Source organism: Cupressus sempervirens, chromosome 7, assembly GCF_028749045.1.
Source record: "Cupressus sempervirens isolate cs-2001-9-10 chromosome 7, ASM2874904v1, whole genome shotgun sequence".
Taxonomy (NCBI): Eukaryota; Viridiplantae; Streptophyta; class Pinopsida; order Cupressales; family Cupressaceae; genus Cupressus; species Cupressus sempervirens.
The window spans coordinates 494,572,227-494,594,857 of NC_143124.1; the positions used below are offsets into that span (position 1 = coordinate 494,572,227).

The 22,631-nt window shown below is 39.2% G+C and overlaps 1 protein-coding gene across 2 annotated transcripts in view; it reads left to right on the top strand.

The window, feature by feature from the left end:
* The window catches only part of LOC149547709 (uncharacterized), a 229,185-nt gene that overhangs the window by 46,390 nt on the left and 160,164 nt on the right, over positions 1-22,631 (top strand). For both annotated transcript variants that reach the window (XM_089791786.1, XM_089791787.1), the window contains one exon: positions 19,005-19,296. In XM_089791786.1, the coding sequence (XP_089647912.1) occupies positions 19,005-19,296 (292 nt within the window). The remainder of the gene's footprint in view (positions 1-19,004; positions 19,297-22,631) is intronic.

The window sequence follows — 22,631 nt, forward strand, 5'->3', positions numbered from 1 at the left end:
GTGCACAAATTTGGAAATTAAAGGTCAACACTAGTTGTAGTATTGTTGAGCGTCTCAATAAAGTGCTCATAGGATGGTGGTAGACTTTTCAGGGTAATGGCCACTATATCCTCTTCCTCCCTTGTATGACCAATGGCCTCAAGCTGATCTCTGATGTCCTTAATCTTTAGAAGATGTTCCTATAAAAACATGTGCTCATCCATAATAATAGAGAATAGCTGATTCTTTAGCAAGAAAGCTCCTCTGATGTCTTGTGGAGATCCATCAATGTTTTCTAGATCTCTACAACTGTCTTGCCTGAGGACACTTAAGGCAGTTGATCATAAGTAATTGAAAGCTTAATGAGCATAACCGCTTCATGGTTATGCTCATCAAACTTCTCTAGAGTAGCACAGATTGTGGTAGGACGAGTCTTGGTACCCAGAACAAGCGCCTCAAGGTGACGGCACTTGAAGATCATCATCAATCCCTACTTCCAGGTGTTGTAGTTTTTTTTCGTTGAATCGTTGACTGCCTTCCAAGAGAAGATTGGTGAGAGATGCCATGACAGATTTTTATTACAAAAACTCCTGAATATCTGAAAAGGCATGAACTTCGAGGCAGATTGATTGAAGACTCAAAAAAATGGACATCTAGAAGAGAGCACTAGGAGAAGAGAGTTTTGAAAGAAACCCTAGTCGTTTTTGAAAAACGAAAAAATGGCAAATTTGATTGAAAATGGTGGAAAAAAAAATTGTTGTGGCTAGAATTTAATGACAGAGGGTTTAAAAATCCTAGATGGTGCTTTAAGAAGCAAAAACACCTTTGAAAACATAGATTGAGCAACAAAAAACCGCTGGAAAAAACAATGGCGTGCAGGTGTCTTTGCAAAAAAAAATCGACGCCCTTGCAGACCACGATTTTTCAGAAAAAAGGCCAAAACATGTCTGTGCAAGTTGAAGAAATAATTTTCCTAGAGTTTAAAACAGATTGCATACCAAAAATGGCCAGCAATGGCCGAGATTTGCAGAGAAAAGCACACGATTTAGAAGGGAAGACATCTGAAAAACACTATAAAAAAGAAATGATGCCCATATATTCTACTCTAGTTTGGAAAAAAATGAATTCCTGCAAAAACTTGAACACACCCAAGCAAAGATTTTCGAAAATCTTAGGAGTCTAAAATTTTCGTGAAGAAATTAAAGATTTTCAAAACCTAGTTCGAAAAACAACTTAGGAAATTTCAATAATGAAATTATTATTTTTCAAAAAAAAAAGCTTGGATACCATATTGTGGTAAAATAACGAATGTGTTATTAAACAAAGATCATAAATGATTTATATATATACAAGTATACACAAGAATATTTCTATAATGAACAAAGAGAGAGAAATAGCAACATTCTGAAGAGAGAAAGAGAAAGTTTCCATATTGAACAGAGAGAGAATATGGAAACATAGAAGAAGAGTGATCATTAGAAACAAAAGTAAATCTACGGAAGAGAGAGAAACAAAAATAGAGAGATTTAACTCTAATAATGTTGGCTACTCTTGGTCATAAACATTTTGCAAATCCAGAGAGGCTCTTAGCAACAACAAAATGTTTTGAAAAATTGATGACCACAAGACATTTACAGTCTTATGTAGGGTGGTTAGATGATGACCATTAATCGAGGGTGCTAGAATATTGTAATGTTTCTTTAATGGTAATCTTAGTCTTCAGTTTATCAAGTAGTTTCTATTTTCATCTCTAGTTCCTAATTGTTTCTTATAGAAAAATCATCTTTGTAAATATATATATCTCCTCTATTAAATATAACATCGATTTACCTTAACACACACACAAGAGAAGAAACATATTTGGGGCTGTTTGAAGACTTGCCTCAATCAAGTACCTATTTTGGTGTTTCCACCTCTATAGCAGCTGAATAGATAGATTGCTAAGAGATTGCAAGAGAGCTATGAAGAGAATTTTCCAACCAAGTTTGAATGAGATGAAAAATTGATTTAGAAGGAAGAAGAGGCAGGAAAAAGAGGTTACTAGACCATTCTCAAAGATTCCAACCTGTTTCCACTGACAAAGGCAAGTGACAAGTGGAAAAATATTTAGTATCGACATATGAACATAAAGATTTAGTTGGGTGAATGCATGGATAGTTGGGTGAATGCATGGATGTCCATGAGACATGCTAGTGTCCAAAACAATCATGTTAAAAAATGACAGATGGCAAAAGAAACATGCAGTAAATGCAAAACTGATGCTGAAAGATAGTTGCTAAGCACTTTTGAGCATCTTGAGAGGGAAAAGAACAATGCAATGGCTGAAATGGACCTACACAAATGCTAGGGGAATAAACAGTAAAGCGTAGGAAAATTTGCAAAGGGGGTGTAAAATTTTTTACTCTACAAAACCTTCATCTCCCTAGGTGCACCTGAAGGTAATTCTTGGGTTGGTGGGTATGAGGGACATTTTGGAAATTAGAACTCAGACATGTGTTTCAGAACTGAGCACATTTGGAACAAGTTTTGGAAATGGCGTGTGGTGGAGGAAATTTGGAAATTTCCACTTTGTAATCTATGGCCAACTTCGAGGATCTTTTGACAATTTTCATTTTGTAAAGAATGCATAACATCAAAGATTGTTTTGAAATTTTCCACTGTATAAAAAATGTGCGACATTAAGGATTTTTTGAAAATTTATGTTTTGTAAAGAATGCTCGACAATAATTTTTTTTCAAAAATTTCCATTTTGTAAAAAATGTGCAACATTAAGGATTCTTTGAAATTTTTCATTTTGTAAAGAATGTGCAACATTGAGGATTTTTTTTGGGAATTCCCATCATATAAAGAATGCTCAACATTGAGGATTTTTCGAAAATTTCCATTATGTAAAGATTCCCTTTTAATTTTTTATCCCAGAGAATAAGTAACAATAACAAATAATGAACTCAAGACACGGTTATTCTAGGAAGAGAAAATCCCAATGGCACCAAGAAAAATGCTTTTATTAAATAATGATGAATGTCTGAATACAATTCTCACAGAACACTTGGACTGCACACCTTTAATGACAGTTGCACAATATTCTCTTTATAATAAGATTGATTCTGATATTTTCAACATACAGAATAATGGATGTATACACATTACATAAACTGAAACCGATAACTTAAGATCAGATTACTCACAATATGCAACTCTATGATCATCTACAGAATTACTTACAACACACAATAATGATCAATGTACACAGTGAATGATGACACACACACTCCTCAGAATTGCATCCGACCAGCATTGTATTCACTTAGAATACGATGAAAAGACTCTTTAACCTCTGATTGCTGTTTGCATGAACTAACGACAGTTACTAATAAGATACTGGTGTATTTCCTGAAGATTAATACTCTTCATGTCTTCAATCAACAACACCAAGAAATGAGACTCTTTATATGGAATAACCATTCAACAATAAAGACCTCACCAACCACGATCATCTACAGTTATAATACTGGCAACTTACCAAATACCAACAGTTACGAATGAAAGGTCACCATAGTGCTCAACAAATATGTATACATTAGACCTTTCATTTCTCAGCACTGAGAACTCTTCATTTACTTCAAGAAGCATGACTGAACTTAAGGAATACTGTCTAGAATTAGAGACTCTTCACAATCATACAATTCTCAAACATTAGAAGTAACCAGACATCGCTGAACATAAATATTGCAGTCATACCACCTAGATATTGAAGCAGTCATTTCAGGTACGAAAAATGTCTCCTGCACCTAAAAACACTAACACTCCTTAGTAAAGGAGATATTTTCTCAGATTCTCATATCACGGAGTCTCTCAACATGACAATCACAAATGGCTACACCCATTTTGTGAGAAAACTTAAAATTTATAATGGATTCTCTCACCGTGATAGCATCATGGAGTCACTCAACATGATGTTTACCATGACTACTCCCATCTGTGAAATAAACACTAGCTCACATCGCGAAGTCACTCAATATGATGTTGTCAGGGAGTCTTTCAACATGACATCCACTATAGCTACTCCCACGAGTGTAAAGAGCAACAGGGGCTTTCACCTCAAATTTCTCCATCTCAGAGAAGAATGCATTTCAAGGGCTTTCACCTCACTGTCTCAAAGAAAAATGCATTACAAGGATTTTCACCCCATTTTTTTTCATCTCAGAGAAAAATGCATTATAACACATAATAATCCCTCTCAGAAAGGGCAGCATTCTCATAACTTTGATTATCACAATTGGCTCCAATTTTTGATCAAGCAATGAGCTTTTGAATCAGTCCACACTACTTCTTGAGCTTGCTGATCCTCCACAAAGGACTTGGTACTCTCCATCTGCGACTCAAACTCCCTTTGAATCTTCAAGCACTTGCATCAACCTGCTGACCTTCTTGTTCCAAGATTGCCTTTAATGCTTTCCTTAGAGGAATGGTATTCAACACACACCTCCATAACTTCTGACATGCTGAAGTCTAGGACTGTCCTTGACCTCATCCTAAATCGCCCTATACTGAAAGTTTGCGGAGCTATCAAATGACAAATCTAGATTGACTGTGGCTTTCTCTACAACTTTAGCGCTTGGTCTGCAACACTCTAACTCACTTAGCTGACATCTTCACTTCTTCACAAAACTATCTCTTGGTCCCTGCTGCCTCAGAGATTGCAAAGAAAATTGTGGATTATTAGCAGCTGTGGCAATCCTTCTCTATGTCCCCCTTGTTTCCCCTCCATCGGTTCCTTCCAAAGGTTCCAAAGGCGTTTTTCAAACATCCCATATATGTCATCAAAACATGATAAAGCTGCAATAACTTTATCTTCAGCTACCTTCAACTAAGTCCCCAACATATGTGAACTAGTAGGTGTATGAGAGAAGTCAAATACACAAGCGGTGGGAGAATGCGTTTCATCATACATATCCATGTCATAAATGTCATCTTTCGTATCTAGTTGTGTATAGGAATTAGGGGCAGCATTATGTTCAAAAGAAAATTAATCATAAGAAGGATCCATACGATATGTAGAGACCATTAAGTCTGGATCAAAATCAACATTAGCACTCACAAAGGATGTGGAGTCATCATCATTGGTTGATTGGGCAATCTTCCTTGACGCATTATTAACATACGCATCAAGAGCACTAGTGTAGGCAGCCCCGCAAGAAACTTTTACCTCCATACTACCTATCAATAGACCTGTGCCATTTTTGACATCTTTCATATGAGGTGGTTGCAAATCACTGGTAGTTAGTTGCTCTTCTTTTTCAAGACCACCTGTAACCTTTGTAGTACGTTCTTCATTGCCTTCCAATCCCATTTGAAATTAGGTTCACCTGTAGGCTGATTATTACCTGCTGAAAACTCCTCGTACAAATTTCTGTACCTATCTTTTGCAAGAAGATCTTGGGCCAATTCCTGGTACTTCTTTGCCACATTATTCTTGTTTTGAAGCTTTGGATCGAAATCCATGTAATCAGTGAAGGGTAAATCTTTTTGAACTTGTGTGGGAGTTTGTTATACACATCATACATGTCAAGTATTTCTGCTCTTATATCAGGTTGGAAATTTAGGGCTAACTGCTGCTGTAGCTTATGTAATGTCCCAATTTTTAAAGTAATAATTTAATTAAATTAATTAATTAACTGGTCCTAGAATTTAAATAATATAATTAAAGAACCTTTAATTAGTTACTTTAATTAATTAATATGGGGCCCAAGTTAATATTTGTATTTGTGGTTCTGATTGATTTAATATATCTTAGACCTATTTTTATTTTAGTTTTTGTTGGTAAGTGTTGCCGTCAGCTATCTTAGTACACCCTCAGAAAGGTTTTCCTGACAGGTATTTAAGCACGGCTTGTAGGTAGTCGTAGGTATGCGATTTGGATTATTTCTTTTGTATTGCAAATTCCCGTTAGGATTCTCTATTGTTTGCCATTTTGGAAGTTAAAAATCTTTCTTACTTGGTTTGTCCAATTTTGGTGGGATTCAACCCTCACCCTATTCCGTTGCATGTAATACTTCGCTCGGATCTGGCAAATCGGAGCACCATCTTATTGCAAATATTAATTGAAGGATATTCGTGTTCAATCTCCATTCTTGTTTGGCTTTCATCTGATGTATTTGGGACAATGAGTTTGTTTACGGTTTCAAGACTGAATCCACCTTCTATTTGTACACCATCTGCTACCCTTGGTTTGATGCAACACGTAGTGCATCTGTCCGTGCCGCAACATTACCATTCCATACGAACATCTCTACCCGTGCTATAGCATTACCATATCATACGACCATCTCTGTCCGTATTGCAACATCACCATACCATACGACTCTCTAGGCTACCGTACGTCCAATCAACACCACTGTTTGTACTCCATTCCAAGCTATTGTACGACCCACCCCAAACAGTTTGTACATCACTGTTCACTCCATTAAACTATATTGTACGACCATCAGGTGACTGCTTATCAGGCACATGGGACCAACGGGTAACTGGCTATCAGGCACATGGGACCAATGGGTAACTGGCCATCAGGCACACGGGACCAACGGGTAATTGGCCATCAACCATAGGGGACCAACGTTTAATTGGCTATCAGGCACATGGGACCAACGGGTAGCTGGCCATCAGGCACACAGGACCAACGGGTAGCTGGCCATCAGGCACATGGTTAGCTGGTCATCAGGCACATGGGACCAACGGGTAACTGGCAATCAAGCACATGAGACCAAAGGGTAACTGGCCATCAGGCACACGGGACCAATGGGTAACTGGTGATCAAGCATACGGGACCAACGAGTAGCTGGCTATCAGGCACACAGGACCAACGGGTAATTGGCCATCAGGCACATGGGACCAACGAGTAATGCCATCCTGTGTGCCTGAACATTACCATCTCGTGTGCCTGAACATTATAGCTGTAATGTTCCGTTGGTCTCGTGTGCCTGATAGCCAGTTACCTGTTGGTCTCGTGTGCGTGATCACTAGCTACCCGTTGGTCCCGTATGCCTAATGGCCAGCTACCTATTGGTCTTGTGTGCCTGAGAGCCAGTTACTCGTTGGTCCCATGTGCTTGATGGCTAGTTACCGGTTGGTCCTGTGTGATGGCCAGTTACCTGTTGGTCCCATGTGCTTGATCGCCAGTTACCAGTTAGTCCCGTGTGCTTGATAGATAGTTACTTGATGGCCACACAGTATCGCTGAATGGAGTGAATAGTGATGTACAAATTGTTTGGGGTGGGCTGTATGGTAGCTTGGAATGGAGTACGAACAATGGTGTTGATTGGCCGTACAGTAGCCTAGAGAGCCGTACAGTATGGTGATGTTATAGTACCAACAGAGATGGCCATACGGTATGGTAATGTTGTAGCACGGGCAGAGATGGCCATACAGAATGGTAATGTTGCAGCACGGACAAATGCACTGCATGTTGCGCCAAACCAAGGGTAGCGGATGGTGTACGGATAGAAGGTGGATTCAGTCTTGAAACCATAAACAAACTTATAGTCTTGAATACATCAGATGAAAGCCAAATAAGAATGTTGATTGGACATGAATATCCTTCAATTAATATTTGCAATAAGATGGTGCTCCTATTTGCCAGATCTGAGCGAAGTATTACATGCAACATTATGAGGGTTGAATCCCACCGAAATCAGACAAGCCAAGTAGGGAAGATCTTTCACTTTCGAAATGGCGAACAATAGAGAATCTCAACGGGAATGCGCAATACAAAAGAAATAATCCAAATCGCATACCTATTACTACCTACAAACCGTGCTTAAATAGCTATCGGGGAAAACCTTTCCGAGGGTGCACAAAGATAGCCAACGGCAACACTTACCAACAAAAACTAAAATAAAAATAGGTCTGAGATATATTAAATCAATTGGAACCACAAATACAAATATTAACTTGGTCTCCATATTAATTAATTAAAGTAACTAATTAAAGGTCCTTTTATATATTATTTAAATTATGGGACCAGTTAATTATTTAATTAAAAATTGGGGACATTACAGCTAAACAATATCTTTCCTGATTTTTTCCCAGCCATGTACTTCCCCATGACAACATTCTCTTCCTTTCAAGGAATCTGTTAAATAATATCCACTATGGACTCTAACTGAATTTTGTATCTGAGAAATCAGTTTCCTTCAATAACAGTGATATCAATAACAATTGCTAATTAATGATATAGGCTTAACATCAAACACTTATCTGCCAATAGCTGTCTGAATCAGTCATCAAAACTTAAACGAAACTTTGTCAAGCACTTGGCTTGTAAATTTGTGCTCTCGAGGTTGGTTAGAACTTGGATTTATCACTGCGTTCTCTGAATATGATTTTACGATTTGTCTAGGAGTTCATTGTTTGCTAGAATTTGATTATTTGGTCACCCAATTTCCTTTTAAAAATTGAATGTACTAGACTCGGAATGAAGATTTATTGCTACAGAAATATGCTAACCACTGTGTGACTCCCCTTATTTCTGATCTGAATGCTAACATTACACTCAAAACCTGAAGATATCAAGAAAAGAGTACCAGAGATCTCACATTAAGATTGTTTTTAGCATATATCAAAGTTTACAGGCTTCAAGCACCTGCATACTATATTGACTATCTTCAGCCTTCTTACACTATGGATTGGACTTCCTTGCCACTTGTAGAGTCCACCCACTCTGTTGCTCTTGCCTTTTCTGTTGTAATCCCCCTAATCATGAGTTCCCTACACAAGAAGGATGAGTGATGTCCTACTCAACAACCGTAATCGAAACATCAGATGATGTTCTGGTCATAGAGGGCTGTCTAACAATGCGATAGCAATCTGCATAAGCTTGGATAACTGCAATAGCAATACAGGAAGGCTCATGACAAAGGATGGAATTTTATTTATTTTAAACATCCTTCAATATGCTCTATAAGATATATTTCCCAACCCTTGCTTTAATAGAAAGCCTACTTAACACTTCCTGGTTCCAATGCAACACAAATCACTCTAGCCGCCCAGATAAGGCACTGTGAGTAGAAATGTTCCTAGAGTCTACAACTTCACATTCCGCTGGATGGACTGCCCTGGGTAACATTTTCGATTATCTCAATTAATCAAAATTTCTGCGTGCTCACAACTCTTAGCAAAATCATATTCAGGATGATACACACACAATATTTGATCTTGCCAAATTCTTTCACTGTGAATAATCGCCCTCCGCTTGACTCCATTACAAATCTCATGGCATACCCTTAATAACAGTCTATAGAAATTGACAGCCAATGAATGGAATTTATTATATCTCTGACTATAGCCTCTCTCAAATAAAAATTAATCTTCCTTCGATCTAACCTTTATTGGCGCACAAGTCTCCACTCGGTTTTTAAAGGGATTAAAATCTATTCATTTTTAATTGGAGGCTCCTTGACAACTTTAAGTGATACCAAATGATTATTAAGAAGAATGATAAAGTCCGCAGAAGTCGTATAAGAAATTGGGACCTGCCAAATACTTGAAATGTCTTTGATGGTACAAAGATTCAATTCCTCTACAAATAGTCATGGAAAATAATACAAAACTTCAAAACTAATATTTTCCACATATATAGGCCGACTTATAATAAAGTTCTTTGAATTTTTTAATTGTGCAAACAAATATCGATGACACCTTCAAATATTCCATCAAAACTTCCACGCCTCCATAGTATCAAGGAATAACAATTTAATTATAAATTTTAGCCTTTGGCTTTCGGTGTTTAATTTATTTCTAACTTCACTAATTAATATTTTAACTGCGACCGCCACTTGTGAAAACCCACAACAATAAAGATGTATCAGGTCCTGTTTAAATATGATCTCAATAAAATAAATTTAATATTTCCTTCTCACGCCAGTGGATTTGGCAATCCAGTATTGTGATATAATATTCACACGAAGATTTCAGCCCAAACTTTATAAATATATTCCCCAGCTAGACTTAGAATTTTCAGAATGATATTGCAATGAAAATTGCCGCCTCAAAACCATTCTGATCCACAAATTTTAGAACAATATTGCTTCAAATACCATCGTAAATTAAAGGTTGTTGGCTGCTACTTGAAGAAATATGATTTTTGCAATGAGATGCAAAATTATTTCAATTTGAGTACTTCAGTTTCTGCCAACAAAATCTCACCAAATCACTGTAAAAATTGAAACATTAAAAGCTGAGTATTTCTAATCTCATACCCTATAGGATGGCAGGTTCGATGCTTTCATACCACTATAATATCCTTAATTGGATTTTTTCCCAAAAAACCTTAACTTTTATCTTAGAAATTTTAAACAAATAAATTCGTGCAATGATTTTTAGATTTCGTCAGCAAAACCCCATTAAATAACCAGATAAAAATAAGTCTCAAACATTATTGCAATAAATCTCTAGTAGAAATACTTTTTCAAGAATAATGTTTCATTGATGCTCTTCAACAAAATGACCAAGAATTCCAATCGTAGATAGAGTAACTATAGCAAGATTGGATAATAGAAAAGATGAACCTAGAATACAACGTGAAACACCTGTGCAATATCTTTAACTGTCAATGGGTTCCCATCTTCTCACCTGCTGAAAGCTGAAGCATTCAAAAATAGCTCTATAGGAGAGGAAGTGAAATCCAAACCACAAAAACAATAGTCTAAAGTATTTATGTTTGAATTTTGCTTAGAATTCAATAGCAATAATGTGATGTTATCATTGATTAAATTTGAATTTGATAAGGTTTGAGTTCAATATTGAAACTTGATATTGTATGTTCCAAATATTTAACATTTAAAAGGGTTTAAAATTATTTAAAATTTAAGTTCAAATTTGTATAAATATTTTGGATAAAGACACTACAATGGTATTAGAGTTGGTTTTCTTGCCAACTTGTTAATCATTGGATGCCTAAAATCTCCAATGTAAGCTGGAATGAGCTCTTTGGGAACCAATGGTAACATGAATTTAGGTGATTGACAAGAAGTGGAGAACAATGAGTGGATTTATTGATAGTTCTCTTTGTCTCACCTTGCTACAATAATAAAGGACATTCTTGTATTAGGGACACAAACTAAACTTAAGGAAGATATCATAGCCAATCATATAGAATATAAAAGACTTTCAATGAGTCTAGATAAATTAGTAATGTCCAATAGAAGATCAACACAAGGGTCTAAGGGACTGCCGAAATAGAGTAGACAAACAACCTACAACAAGAGCATCAAATGGTGTCCGGTGAAACAAAATAGAACAACAAAATCAAGAAGAAACCACCAAAACAAAACAACCTAGCTAGTTGCTTTGCGCAATTGGGAAGAAGTCCAGAATGGATGGATAGGTACTATGGCAAGAGAAGACCCCAAATCATCTCCGAGGATCACTGGAGGAGCTGGAAGAAGGCTATTGCTGAGAAGAGGTTAAGTGAGATCTCACATCCTTGGAAGACCTAGAAGGGGGATTAAGCGACCACTTGGCACCCCATGATGGAAAAACCATCGCAAAAGATGAGGTGATGAGTTGATCAGAGTGCGGTCTCAAGGGGAACAACTACTACAGTTTGAGATCTTGGAGCCTTCGTGTCTGCTAAAGATAGAGTGCAAGGCACCTCTAATCTGTATATCTGAAAAAGTATAGGAGAGATTGAGTTGCCCTGAACAAGTAGTAGAATCTTCCTCAAACCTCGGAGTAGAAGGGGTAGCGAAAAATGAAGTGTCTCTGTTTACCGTATGGGGTAAATAGTTTAATGCGTACAAACAATAGACAAGAACATGTAACACAACAGTACTCCTTTTATTATTCGCATATATGCCGAAGAGATTACATAGTGCTTCCCATGATGATTACAACAATGATCCAAAGTTGTACATATACCATCTCGAAGAACCTTCTCGAAGGGGCCCGTCAGCTACATAATAAGAACCTTCCCGAAGGGGCTTGTCGGCTACATAACAATTACTGACGACATCAACCCGTTGGCTACTCAATATTTATCGACGACATCATCCCCCCCCCAAAAGAAAAAGTCGTCTCTGGATGACAATTACAAAATATTCGAGATAGATTAACAAAATGGAATACATTAACTGACTAACAAGATAGATTTGTTTTTGTCACACTACTTTCACATTCGTCTCGTGCCTGCACCAAATTGGTCTCCAAACCACGTTGCATCTGTAGCCTTTGCTAACACAATACTGTCTCCTTAATCAAGCTGACCTTGACAGCCACCCGTGTTGCTTTCTCTGCTTCCAAGTTCTGGGTATCCTGAGCCAAGTGCCGCTGTACTGCCGTCAACTGGATGATCAACTCCTCCCGAGCTCTCTATGCATCCACCAAGATAGCTTCACATCCAACACCTACTCCAAGTGCCTCAAAGCGTATCACCGCTCTCGAAAGGCTTGCTCTGGTGCTCTCGCTACCTCTAGTACACAAACACTCTATGCCTACAATAGCTCTAGGTCTCATCAATTGGTCACACTTCCCACGATTGATAACTGAAAACCACACAAAACTCCATGGAACATATCGTTTTTGTGATTTTTTTCCGATCCCACACTCTTTTTGGCAATTGCTTATGTTTTTCTACCTGTTTATGTCTTTCCCTTCCCTTGGGCATCATGCGTTATTCATTCAGAACATTTTTGATTTGTCGTCATTTTTTATTTTTTTATTTTATTTAGTTAGCTGTAGATTCTTCCTCTAAGTAACTTCCTCTTTCTTGCAGACTCTATTTGTTCTTCTGCTTAGTTAGGTCAATTATTCCTTCCTGCAACCAAATTCTTCTGGTTTCTTGGCGTCCGCATAGATCCGTACGGCCCTTCAATACTCTTCTTTCACGGATACCTGTACGGTTGTACTAGTTTCAATTGACCATCCTCTTATGTCGTACGAATCTTTATATCATGGTCAATACGTACGGTTTCAGTATTTGGTTTGCATATGACCCCCTTCATGCTGCCATACACCGCCTTGACGTCATCTTCAACCGAGTAAGTCGTACAGAGGAATTAACAAGAAGGCTGTACAGTGCCAATTGCTGATTATGTTTCACCGTATGGTCATGAAGTTGACTTTAATAGGCCGTATGGTGAAATAAAAGATGAGCGTATGGTGTTATGAATGCTTCAGATGTTTTACTAATATCCCAGAAACCAGCTGTACGGTGCCCAACATACCATATAAAATGCAATTGCCATACTGTGATCTCTACCTTACGCTTAGTTTGCTAGGTGATCTTGTCGTACGGTGCTTTCTAGGATAACTCAAACTGCCGTAGGGTGAATAACAAGAAGAATCCTTGACTGCATTTTCTGTACGGACATGAGGGCCCTTAAAAAGGCCGTACGACGATTAGTGACTTGCTAAAGCTGCCGCACGGTCACCGTACTTTTTTTTTTTTTTTAAATTTCTTTTTTTTTCAATTTTTAAAAAAAAAATTTTTACTCAAACTTTTACTGCTCCTCAATACTCGTCGACAACGGAACAAGTCGCGTATGATATATTTTTAACTTGCAACTGTTCACCGTTTCTAGAATTTCCTGCCCGTCCAGTGTCCATAACTTTATTGCTCCATTATCACCAACTTCCCAGATCTGGTATGGCCCAACCCATTTGAGTCTGAACTTTTTAGGTTTGATTTCATTCCACCCGTTATACTTCAACACTAATTGACTTGGTTGAAACTTATTTAATTTCAAACGCTTCTCATGCCATAGCTTTCACCTGTTTTTTGTAACTTCCATGGCCCATTGTGCTTGCAATCGTCGCTCATCAAGTTTATTTAAGTTACACGATCTCTCCCTCAGGTTTTCCATATTGCCCAGTTTGTCTAGATACTCGGTACCATGAATTTCGTCGGCTGCCACTCCCTTGCCGTCAATAATTGTATTCTTGATTTTAGAACCTTCGCTCGGTACTGCTGAAGCTTTTATTAAACCCTTCCTCTTTGTTTCCTGTGCAGACCGTATGATGTGTTTTCCTTGCTGCCAACATCTTTCTACTATATCCGTGGTTCGACGTAACATTTTCTTTCTGCGCTGTCTGTTTATTGTGTACCGTATGGTGGAATCTTCCCTTTTTATGGGTTCGTATTGTATGTTCTTCGCTTCAGCTTTTATCGTTACCGCCTTTCCTTCTTCCGCTTCTTTGTATTTCTTCGGACATTCATTTCCCTCTTCTTTCTCACCTTCGTCGACCCTTACCATATTACAGCTTGGAAAGAGCTGGTAATCTTCTATCTGCTAGTGGAAAAGGCCGTTCACCGAATCCAAATCATCGTCCGTCAATCCACCTTCCAATCGTAGGACTCCTTCCTCATTGGGTTCCAATTGCTGCTTTCCTTCATCCTCTTCTTCGGAATCAAATGACACGGCTTCTTCGCCCACCATTTGTGTGTGTAAATCAATAATGAATCGTCGTCCCCTGCTTTCCATTGATAGTGTATTCTTCTTCCAGTCATGCTTAACCTTTGCTTGTAGAAGCCATCCTTGGCCCAAAATGGCGTCATATCCTGTCCTCTTCAATGGGATGATGACGAAATTGAGTAGGAACGACTGTTCTAATAGTCACTAGTTGTGCTATCAGGATTCCCAACGGTTTGATCCCGTGTTGGTCTGCCATGAGCAACTGGAATGTAGGTGGCGACAATGTCGGCTGTCCCAACGTCTTCTACGTATCTTCTGGTAGGACGTGTACACCTGAACCTCCGTCCACAATTGTGTCTGAAAGGACCGTTCCTAATATACCCATCTCGACGACCGCTAGATGCCGTCCAGATGTGAGGGCTAATAGCATTGGGTCCGCTGCACATGCTCTGTTTTCCTTCTCCCTTCCGTTTGCTGTACTTGCTCCACTTTCCTTCTCCCTTCCATGTTCTCCTGGTAATTTAGTAGTTGGGGCTATGTTCGTGAGTGCTGTCTGTAGTTGAGGCATTGTAAGGATTAGATCATTTAACTTGACTGGTACTTCAGTTTGTAATATCTGTCGTATGATGTTCTATTCTGCGCAGTTCCTTGTTGAGGTAGCGGTAGTGTCCTTCAGTTTTGATTTCTCTGCCTGTGTTGCTTTCTCAATTTCCGCTCGTGCTTCTTCCAATCTCTTCTTTTCTTCCGTTGGGTCGGGGTATAGTTTTGCTTGTTTACGGGTGATTGCTAAGACTTCTTCTTCGTCTGCGCCAATGCTGATTAGATTCACTCCTGATTTAAGGCACTTGGCATCTTCATGATCTCTAAGACCGCACCATCGGCATAACAACTTTGGTGTATTTGCTGATGTACAGTTTCGTGCAAAGTGGCCCCACAAATTGCATGCTTGGCATTGAACCATTGGGCAGCTGTTCGCATCGTACTGAATTTGACTGCGGCCCCCATTATTGTTGTTGGTATTGTTGTTTTGCCCTCTTCTATTATTTCTGTACCCACCCAAAGTGGCACCATCATTGCTGGTGTTTTCGCTCCCTCTTGATGGGGAAGCCTCCTGTGCCAAGAGCACTTGTTGATGTCCTCTTGTTTTCATATTGAAGGGGCATTCTTTTGTGGAATGTCCCATAATTTGGCAGATCTCACAGAACTGGTTCTTTGGACAGGATCTCTTCGTGTGACCTTCTGTCTTGCACTCCATACACTATAGCTTGTTTCTCTTCGTGTCTTTCTGCATATTCTTAAAATTCTTTCATCATTTTGATCATATCCTTCTGAAGAGCTCGAACCTTCTTGCCGCCTTTTTCATCACCACTTGCTTTCTTCTTCCGAAGATGCGTCATCTGAGTCGGATGAGCTACTTTTCTTCTTCTTTTTTGTTTTTTGTTCACTTTCTAAGTCCATCGCCCAATTGTATGCTTCGGTGTATGATGATGGCGGCACAATCTTCATTTTTTTCCTTAACTCCGAGCATAGTCCTTCAATGAACCATTTCTTTTTTAGCCCATTTGGCGGCTTACTTTCCATTTTATTTATTAATTCTTTTAGTTTTCTGGCATATACATGGACTGTTTCATTTTTCCCTTGCTTTGTGGTGTATATTTCTGCTACTATCTCATGGTCATCTCGTAGCAATTGAAACTCGGTGATAAACTCCTTTTTATCTCCCGCCCATGTGGTTAATTCTTGGGGATCGACGTCAACAAACCAATCAACTGCTACACCCTTTAGGGTTGCTGGAAATTGTCGGCCCCATTCATCTGTGTCGATTATGCTATTTGCCGTCCAAATTGTTTCGCATGTCTTATAGTGTCTAATTGGATTGGCCGTTCCATCACCATCAAACTTTGGCAAATTTTCCTTTGGTCTAGCCATTACTATTTGAGTTGGAGGTACTTGTTGTGTACCAGTGCTGTTCTGTACACTCGCGCTATTCTGCACACCTGCGCTATTCGGCACACCCGCGTTGTTTCGGATAGTCGTCTTATTTCCAGCAGCCGTGTTACTTGGTGAAGAAGGGTCTTCATTAAGCAAAGTTGTCCGTTCCGAAAGTGTATCATGGATGAAGAGTTCACTCAACGCTCGTGCTCTCTCGGCACTCCGAGCCATGCAAGTTAATTCCCTTCCGTCTGGATTCTCTTCCCTCGGCATATATAGGCTAAGAAATTCCTCCCTTGCTTGTTCCACCAAATCCAACCGCTGGCGAGTCTCTTCCAACAATTCCTTGGTGCTTCGGTGTTCGTCAGCAATTTGCTAAAACCTCTGTCTGCGTTCGGCCTGTTGTGCCAAAATTAAATTCTTTTGTGTGGTGTGTATTTCATCTTTTTCCTTTATCTTATTCCTATTCTTGTTAAGCTGATTTGACATTAGTCTTCATTCCTTTGCCTTTGTTCTAGGTCCATTGGGCAACAACGCCAAATGTTTACCGTATGGGGTAAATAGTTTAATGCATACAGACAATAGACAAGAACATGTAACACAACAATACTTCTTTTATTATTCGCATATATGCCGAAGAGATTACATAGTGCTTCCCATGATGATTACAACAATGATCCAAAGTTGTACATATACCATCCCGAAGAACCTTCTCGAAGGGGCCCGTCGGCTACTCAATATTTACCGACGACAGTCTCCATCTCTACCTCCCCCATGTCACAAGGTTAGCAGATCTTCTCATCTGTAGCCAACTGATGGTTGATCTGAATGCAAAGCCTTTGTGAGCACTCTTTGAAGGAACCAAGAGAAAATCATAGCGCATGTGTCCAATTATGAGATAGGTTTGAGGGGCGAACAATGATCATGTCTTATAACTCGAGAAAGTGCTCCGCATAGAAGGCCATTCTTGGGAGAAGTCCCCGAGGGGAGCTAACCCAAGTAGTGAGAATATAGTGTTTGTAAATGTCTATCTTGATAATATTTAGCTCTTGCTGGCAAAAGATGAAAGTGGGCGTCCAAGGAACACTGGAAAGGGGGAAGCCGATCAATATTGATCCCAATTGATCCTAGAAAAGTTGAGGATTGAGTGAACCAACACCAAGCGTGCTCGGTGAGATTAGAGCATGCAATAGCCTTCGAGGAGCAGTGGGCAAGGTTTGAGTATTTGTGCCATTCCTCAGAGGAGTCTGCAAAGCACCATAGGTGATGTAAGAATCAAACTAAGTCAAAGGTAGTACCAAGTCTGAAAGGATGGGACACAAACTCAGCCAGGACAATACTTTGTGGAGTAGACTGTCTGCATTAGATGATGTGCGAAAATCAGGGATCCAAAAGGCAATGCCTTTCTTAGATTTCATGAAAATAAGAGGAGTCAGAGTTTCAGTGGGACAAATGAAATTGGATTGGCAACCACAAATAGGCAAGAAAAAGCTTGTTCCAACCGAGACATCTCAAAAAGAGGAGATTGCCATTATATGTAGGAAGTACCTAGCTAAATCAGGATGGACAAAAGTTTTTGAGGAAGAGATCACTGAACGTGGGAAAGAGAAAAGGTTCTTACAAGAGGTAGAGCATTTATGGCTAGAGCTACAACTCAAACCAAAATAAAAATCATTTTCAAAGATATTGTGTGGGAGCATCTTAAAGGAAGACTCATACAAGAAAGGATATTATACATTCTCTTAGAGGATCACTTCACTAGTGGTTGCAAAGAAGATAAGTAACAACACCAGAAATGAACTAAAATAAACCAACTCTGTTTTTCAGATTTTTTTGTAGATAACCATGGACCTTGGGTCATGGGTACCTTAGTAAGGAAAAATTGTACTTAATGAGGCAGTGTTGTAAAGCTTAGACTGAGATATGAACTTAAGTGGGAATGAGAGTTCAAGTATTTGTTGAAAAGTAGAAAGAAAAATCATGGCATGAGAAAAAAGCAACGAGTACAATCAAGCCAAAGTTGCAATGTAGAGAGAAGAAATAGATCATAGAGGAGTATGGAAAGGAGAACTTGTGAGTTGTAGGAAATTACAGTCAGCATTGTTAGCAAGGAAGACATGAATCCCTTGTATGAGGATATGACTTTTGTCCAAGAAGTAGAAATGGTAAAAGGAAACCACTCTCTATAAAGAATAGATACTATGGCTGTATGTATAAAATTGAATTTTTCAAAAATCAACAGCCCCCAAGGAATATTTTTTTTTGGCACTTCTGCTCTCCTGAATGTGACTTGAAAAATGCTCTTTGCTAAACTGCTTATTTCTATCCTCATTAATGTCCTTTTTTTTAAAATCAGCAATTTAGGTCAGACGCCTAGAAATTTACATGCCAGGGGTTTGTCAAAGAGATCTCATGTTGGATTTACTAAAAGCATATGCAAAACTGACACATACTTTCAAACAAAATAATTGCAGAAGACAAGGTCGTCTTTTATTTTAGTTTTCTTTGACTGAAATTATGGTAAACAGTTTCCTGTGACCTTTGCATTATTTTTAGTGTAGGTTTTATTTTTGAAGCCGTACAATTTTACATGCTTTTCTCTTATATTGGAATGGTTCCTTTGACAAGGCATATATAATTTTAATATACTCGGCAGTCATGTGGTACATTCTATTTCTTTTGCAGAATGTCTTCTTACTAATGGACCGACAACCATAGCTTTGATGTCTGGGAAGATTCTTCTCATGTACCATTATTATGTCAGAGATTCCAACCATGTCCATAGTGAATACAGAGCTGTTGAGCCTATGTGGATTGCACATATTTTGAATATTGATGAAATATGTGTAGATGCTGATATACGATTACTTTTTGCACATGATGGGAACTCTGCATGTACTCCTGAAGTTGTTTTGGGAATCTCTAATGTTTCTAAGAACCTTTTATCTTGTCAACAGGCAAATCAGAATTTGAAAAGGTAATTCTGTTTTGACTTCTAAGGAGGAAATTTACGGTTTTTGGTTCAGTAATCTTGTCATAGAGCATGTTACAATTTTTCTTGGATTGATCAAGAAAGAAAAACACACAGCTGCCTAGATTTTTGTTTTGAGCCCTCACTTTTTGCCTTGGATGCGCATAAGCTTATGATCTTTATATCTCTAATTATGTTGCATTATATTTCTAGTTTTGTCACCGAAAAGCTATTCTGGGATCACATGCAACACATAAATTACATGCTATGACAAATAGAAAAGGTAGTTGAATATTGATTGCTTAATCTTGTATGTCTGATTTTACATATAAGGTTTTTTTTTTTAAGGTAAGTGGCCTTATTCAACCACCAGATAGATTGACTTGAACATTGTGGTGGTTGGAAGAAACCATTTAGAGATAACTAAATCACATAGGAACTCATATAGAATGTCTTCGCTTTTTCTAGGTTTTTCAATTGGATGTTTAATTTATCATTGATTATATTGATCCATTTAATCAACACTGTCCCTGCTGAAACCTCCTCTATGAAATAAAACATCCAATTCTCAAACATAGCACCCTTGGGTGTTCCTATGACCCTATTCAGCATAAAGATCATGCCACTGTAATCATTTTTTAAATCTGTACTTACAAGCTTCTTAGGCAGTTTGCAATGATGCCTCCTTTGTTCATTGATCCAACCCTTGTTGATGATGTCCATGCGAGCGTTAGGTTTCTTTTCCAACCAGGACTGCACTTATTCCTAAATCCTTATTTGTATCCTCAGATAACAGGGAATTCCAAAGGTCTCCCTCACAACTTCTCCTAGGAATGCAAACACTATCTCTTTAGATTTAATTGTCCTGGATTGTGGATTGTAATGCTTTGTACATTCCACCAAGAACTTGTTACATTGGATAGCTGGTGGGAACCCAATTGCATAATAAATTCCACTTCTCATTATGCTGATAGCCATTAGAGAAGGTAATTGGTACTTTGTTCCAGACAATCCATGTTTCATCCTCCTTATGTACAAGTGTTCCATATTGGTATCCATGACTTTCTTCCACTTGGATGAGATCTGGGACTCAGGATAGCAGCCCTTCATCAATCTCTTTATCTGTATCTTCCTTGCTGCTGCCCCTCTGTTCTCTGCCACAACCTTGTTTGAAGCTAGAAGTTAGCATGGTATAAGCAAATTCAAACTAACACCAGACTTTCTTATCCTTTGATTTCATCAATATTTTGATTCCATGACTATAATCGCCTTGAAGGCTGTAAATGAAATTGAAAACCAATGTTCCCAGACTCACCACCACTCTCCCATACTTGGCAAGTCATGAGACGAGTATGCCCTGCCGAGTCACTTGGGTTCGGCAAGTCATGACGATTCACAAGTCTTGCTGTGACTCGCCAAGTCTTGATGTAGGACTTGGCTGACGACCAGTTCTTTTTGGCAAAAAAAACATAAAAATGTGAAAGTTTTTAGCCTTTTTTACTTCTATTCCTTCATTGCAACTTTCCTTGACATATCACAACACATCATCCTTCAAGCCTTTCCATGAAAACCTCCAATGTATCTGTCTGTGTCTTGAGGTATCCAACATGTCTTGCTAGCGATGACTCATGAATCTCCTTCAACTTTGATTCTGGGGCCAAGAAAATCCTATCCTTTTAGTAGAAGACATCATACACCACCTTGTGCCTGTCAGCCGACTGGATGGTCCCGGCGGTGTTTCTGTAGCCGACGAAATGATTATCGTCGGTGTTTTGTATTTTGTAGCTGACTGGTAAATAGTTTGTAGCGGATGTAATGTTGTGGCCGACAGACTCCTTCGGGAAGGTTCGGCGGTAGTATTTATATCCCATCGAGGATCATTGTAAATCATCAATCATCTACTATTGCGAATATTATGAAGCATAATGTATGTCTGGCATATGCGAATGTAATTCTACTATTCTGTTCCATTGTCTGTATGCGTTGATTTCTTTACCAGTACGGTAAACATTTGGCGCCGTTGCCTTATGAATCTGGAAGGTGGGAGGAATGAAGATTAATGCCAAATCAGCTTAACAAGGATCGGAATAAGGTCAAGGGAAAAGATGGAATCTGTACTGCGCAAGAGAATTTAATTCTGGCACAACAAGTCGAACGCCGATGGAGATTTCAGAAGATTGCCAATGGAAACCGAAGCGCGGAAGAATTGTTGGAGGAGACTCGGCAGCGGGTGGAATTGGTGGAAGAAGCATGAGAGGAGTTCTTGAATTTGTGTTCGCCGAGGGAGGAAAACTCAGACGAAAGAGCATCAACTCGCACGGCTCGCAGTGCCGAGGGAGCATGAGCGTGGAGTGACCTCTTCGTCCGGGATAGACTTCTGCGGGAAACAACTTCAGAAGATCCGTCTTCTTCACTAAGGTTTGCAGTTGTTGACACCTCTGGTGTGGGAGTGTAGACCGTCGGGGTGGGAGTTTAGACTGCCGGTGTGGGAGCGCAGACCGCCGGTGTGGGAGTGCAGACCGCCGGTGTGGGAGTGCAGACCTCCGGTGTGGGAGTGCAGATCTCCAATGTTGTGATGGCGGGACCCAAGGAAAAGCTGCCGAAGTTTGAAGGCGATGGTACCGCCGACCCCATCCGACATTGTAAGACATGTGAGACAATCTGGAGGGCAAATTGAATCACAAATGCGAACGAATGGGTCAGGCAATTTCCGGCAACCCTACGGGGTGTGGCAATTGATTGGTTTTCGGATACAGATCCACAAAAGCTAAATAGTTGGGATAACATTAAAAAGGAGTTCCTGACAGAATTTAAACTCTTGCGGGATGATAATGAAATCGTAGCAGAGATTTTCAATACCAAACAGGGGAAGCATGAAACTGTCCGCGTCTATGCCAGGAGATTAAAAGACTTAATAAACAAAATGGAAAGCAAGCCGGTGGATGGATTGCAGAAAAGATGGTTCGTAGACGGCTATGCTCGAAATTGAGGAGGAAAATGAAAATTGTGCCACCGTCGTCATATATGGATGCGTATAACAGAGCACTGGACCTTGAAAGTGAGCAGAAACAAAGAAGAAAAAAACTAGCTCCTCTAATTCTGATGACAACGAGCCTGCCGGAGATGATAGAAGCGACGACGAAGGCAGCAGCAAGAAGGTTCGTGCCCTATAGAAGGATATGGTTTGCATGATGGAGTTTAAAAACATGCAGAAGGAGCCAAAAGGCAGTGAACTGTGGTGCACGGAGTGTAAGACCGACGGTCATACTAAAAGATCGTGTCCAAAGAACCAATTCTGTGACATTTGTCAGATCATGGGCCATTCCACAAAAGACTGCCCC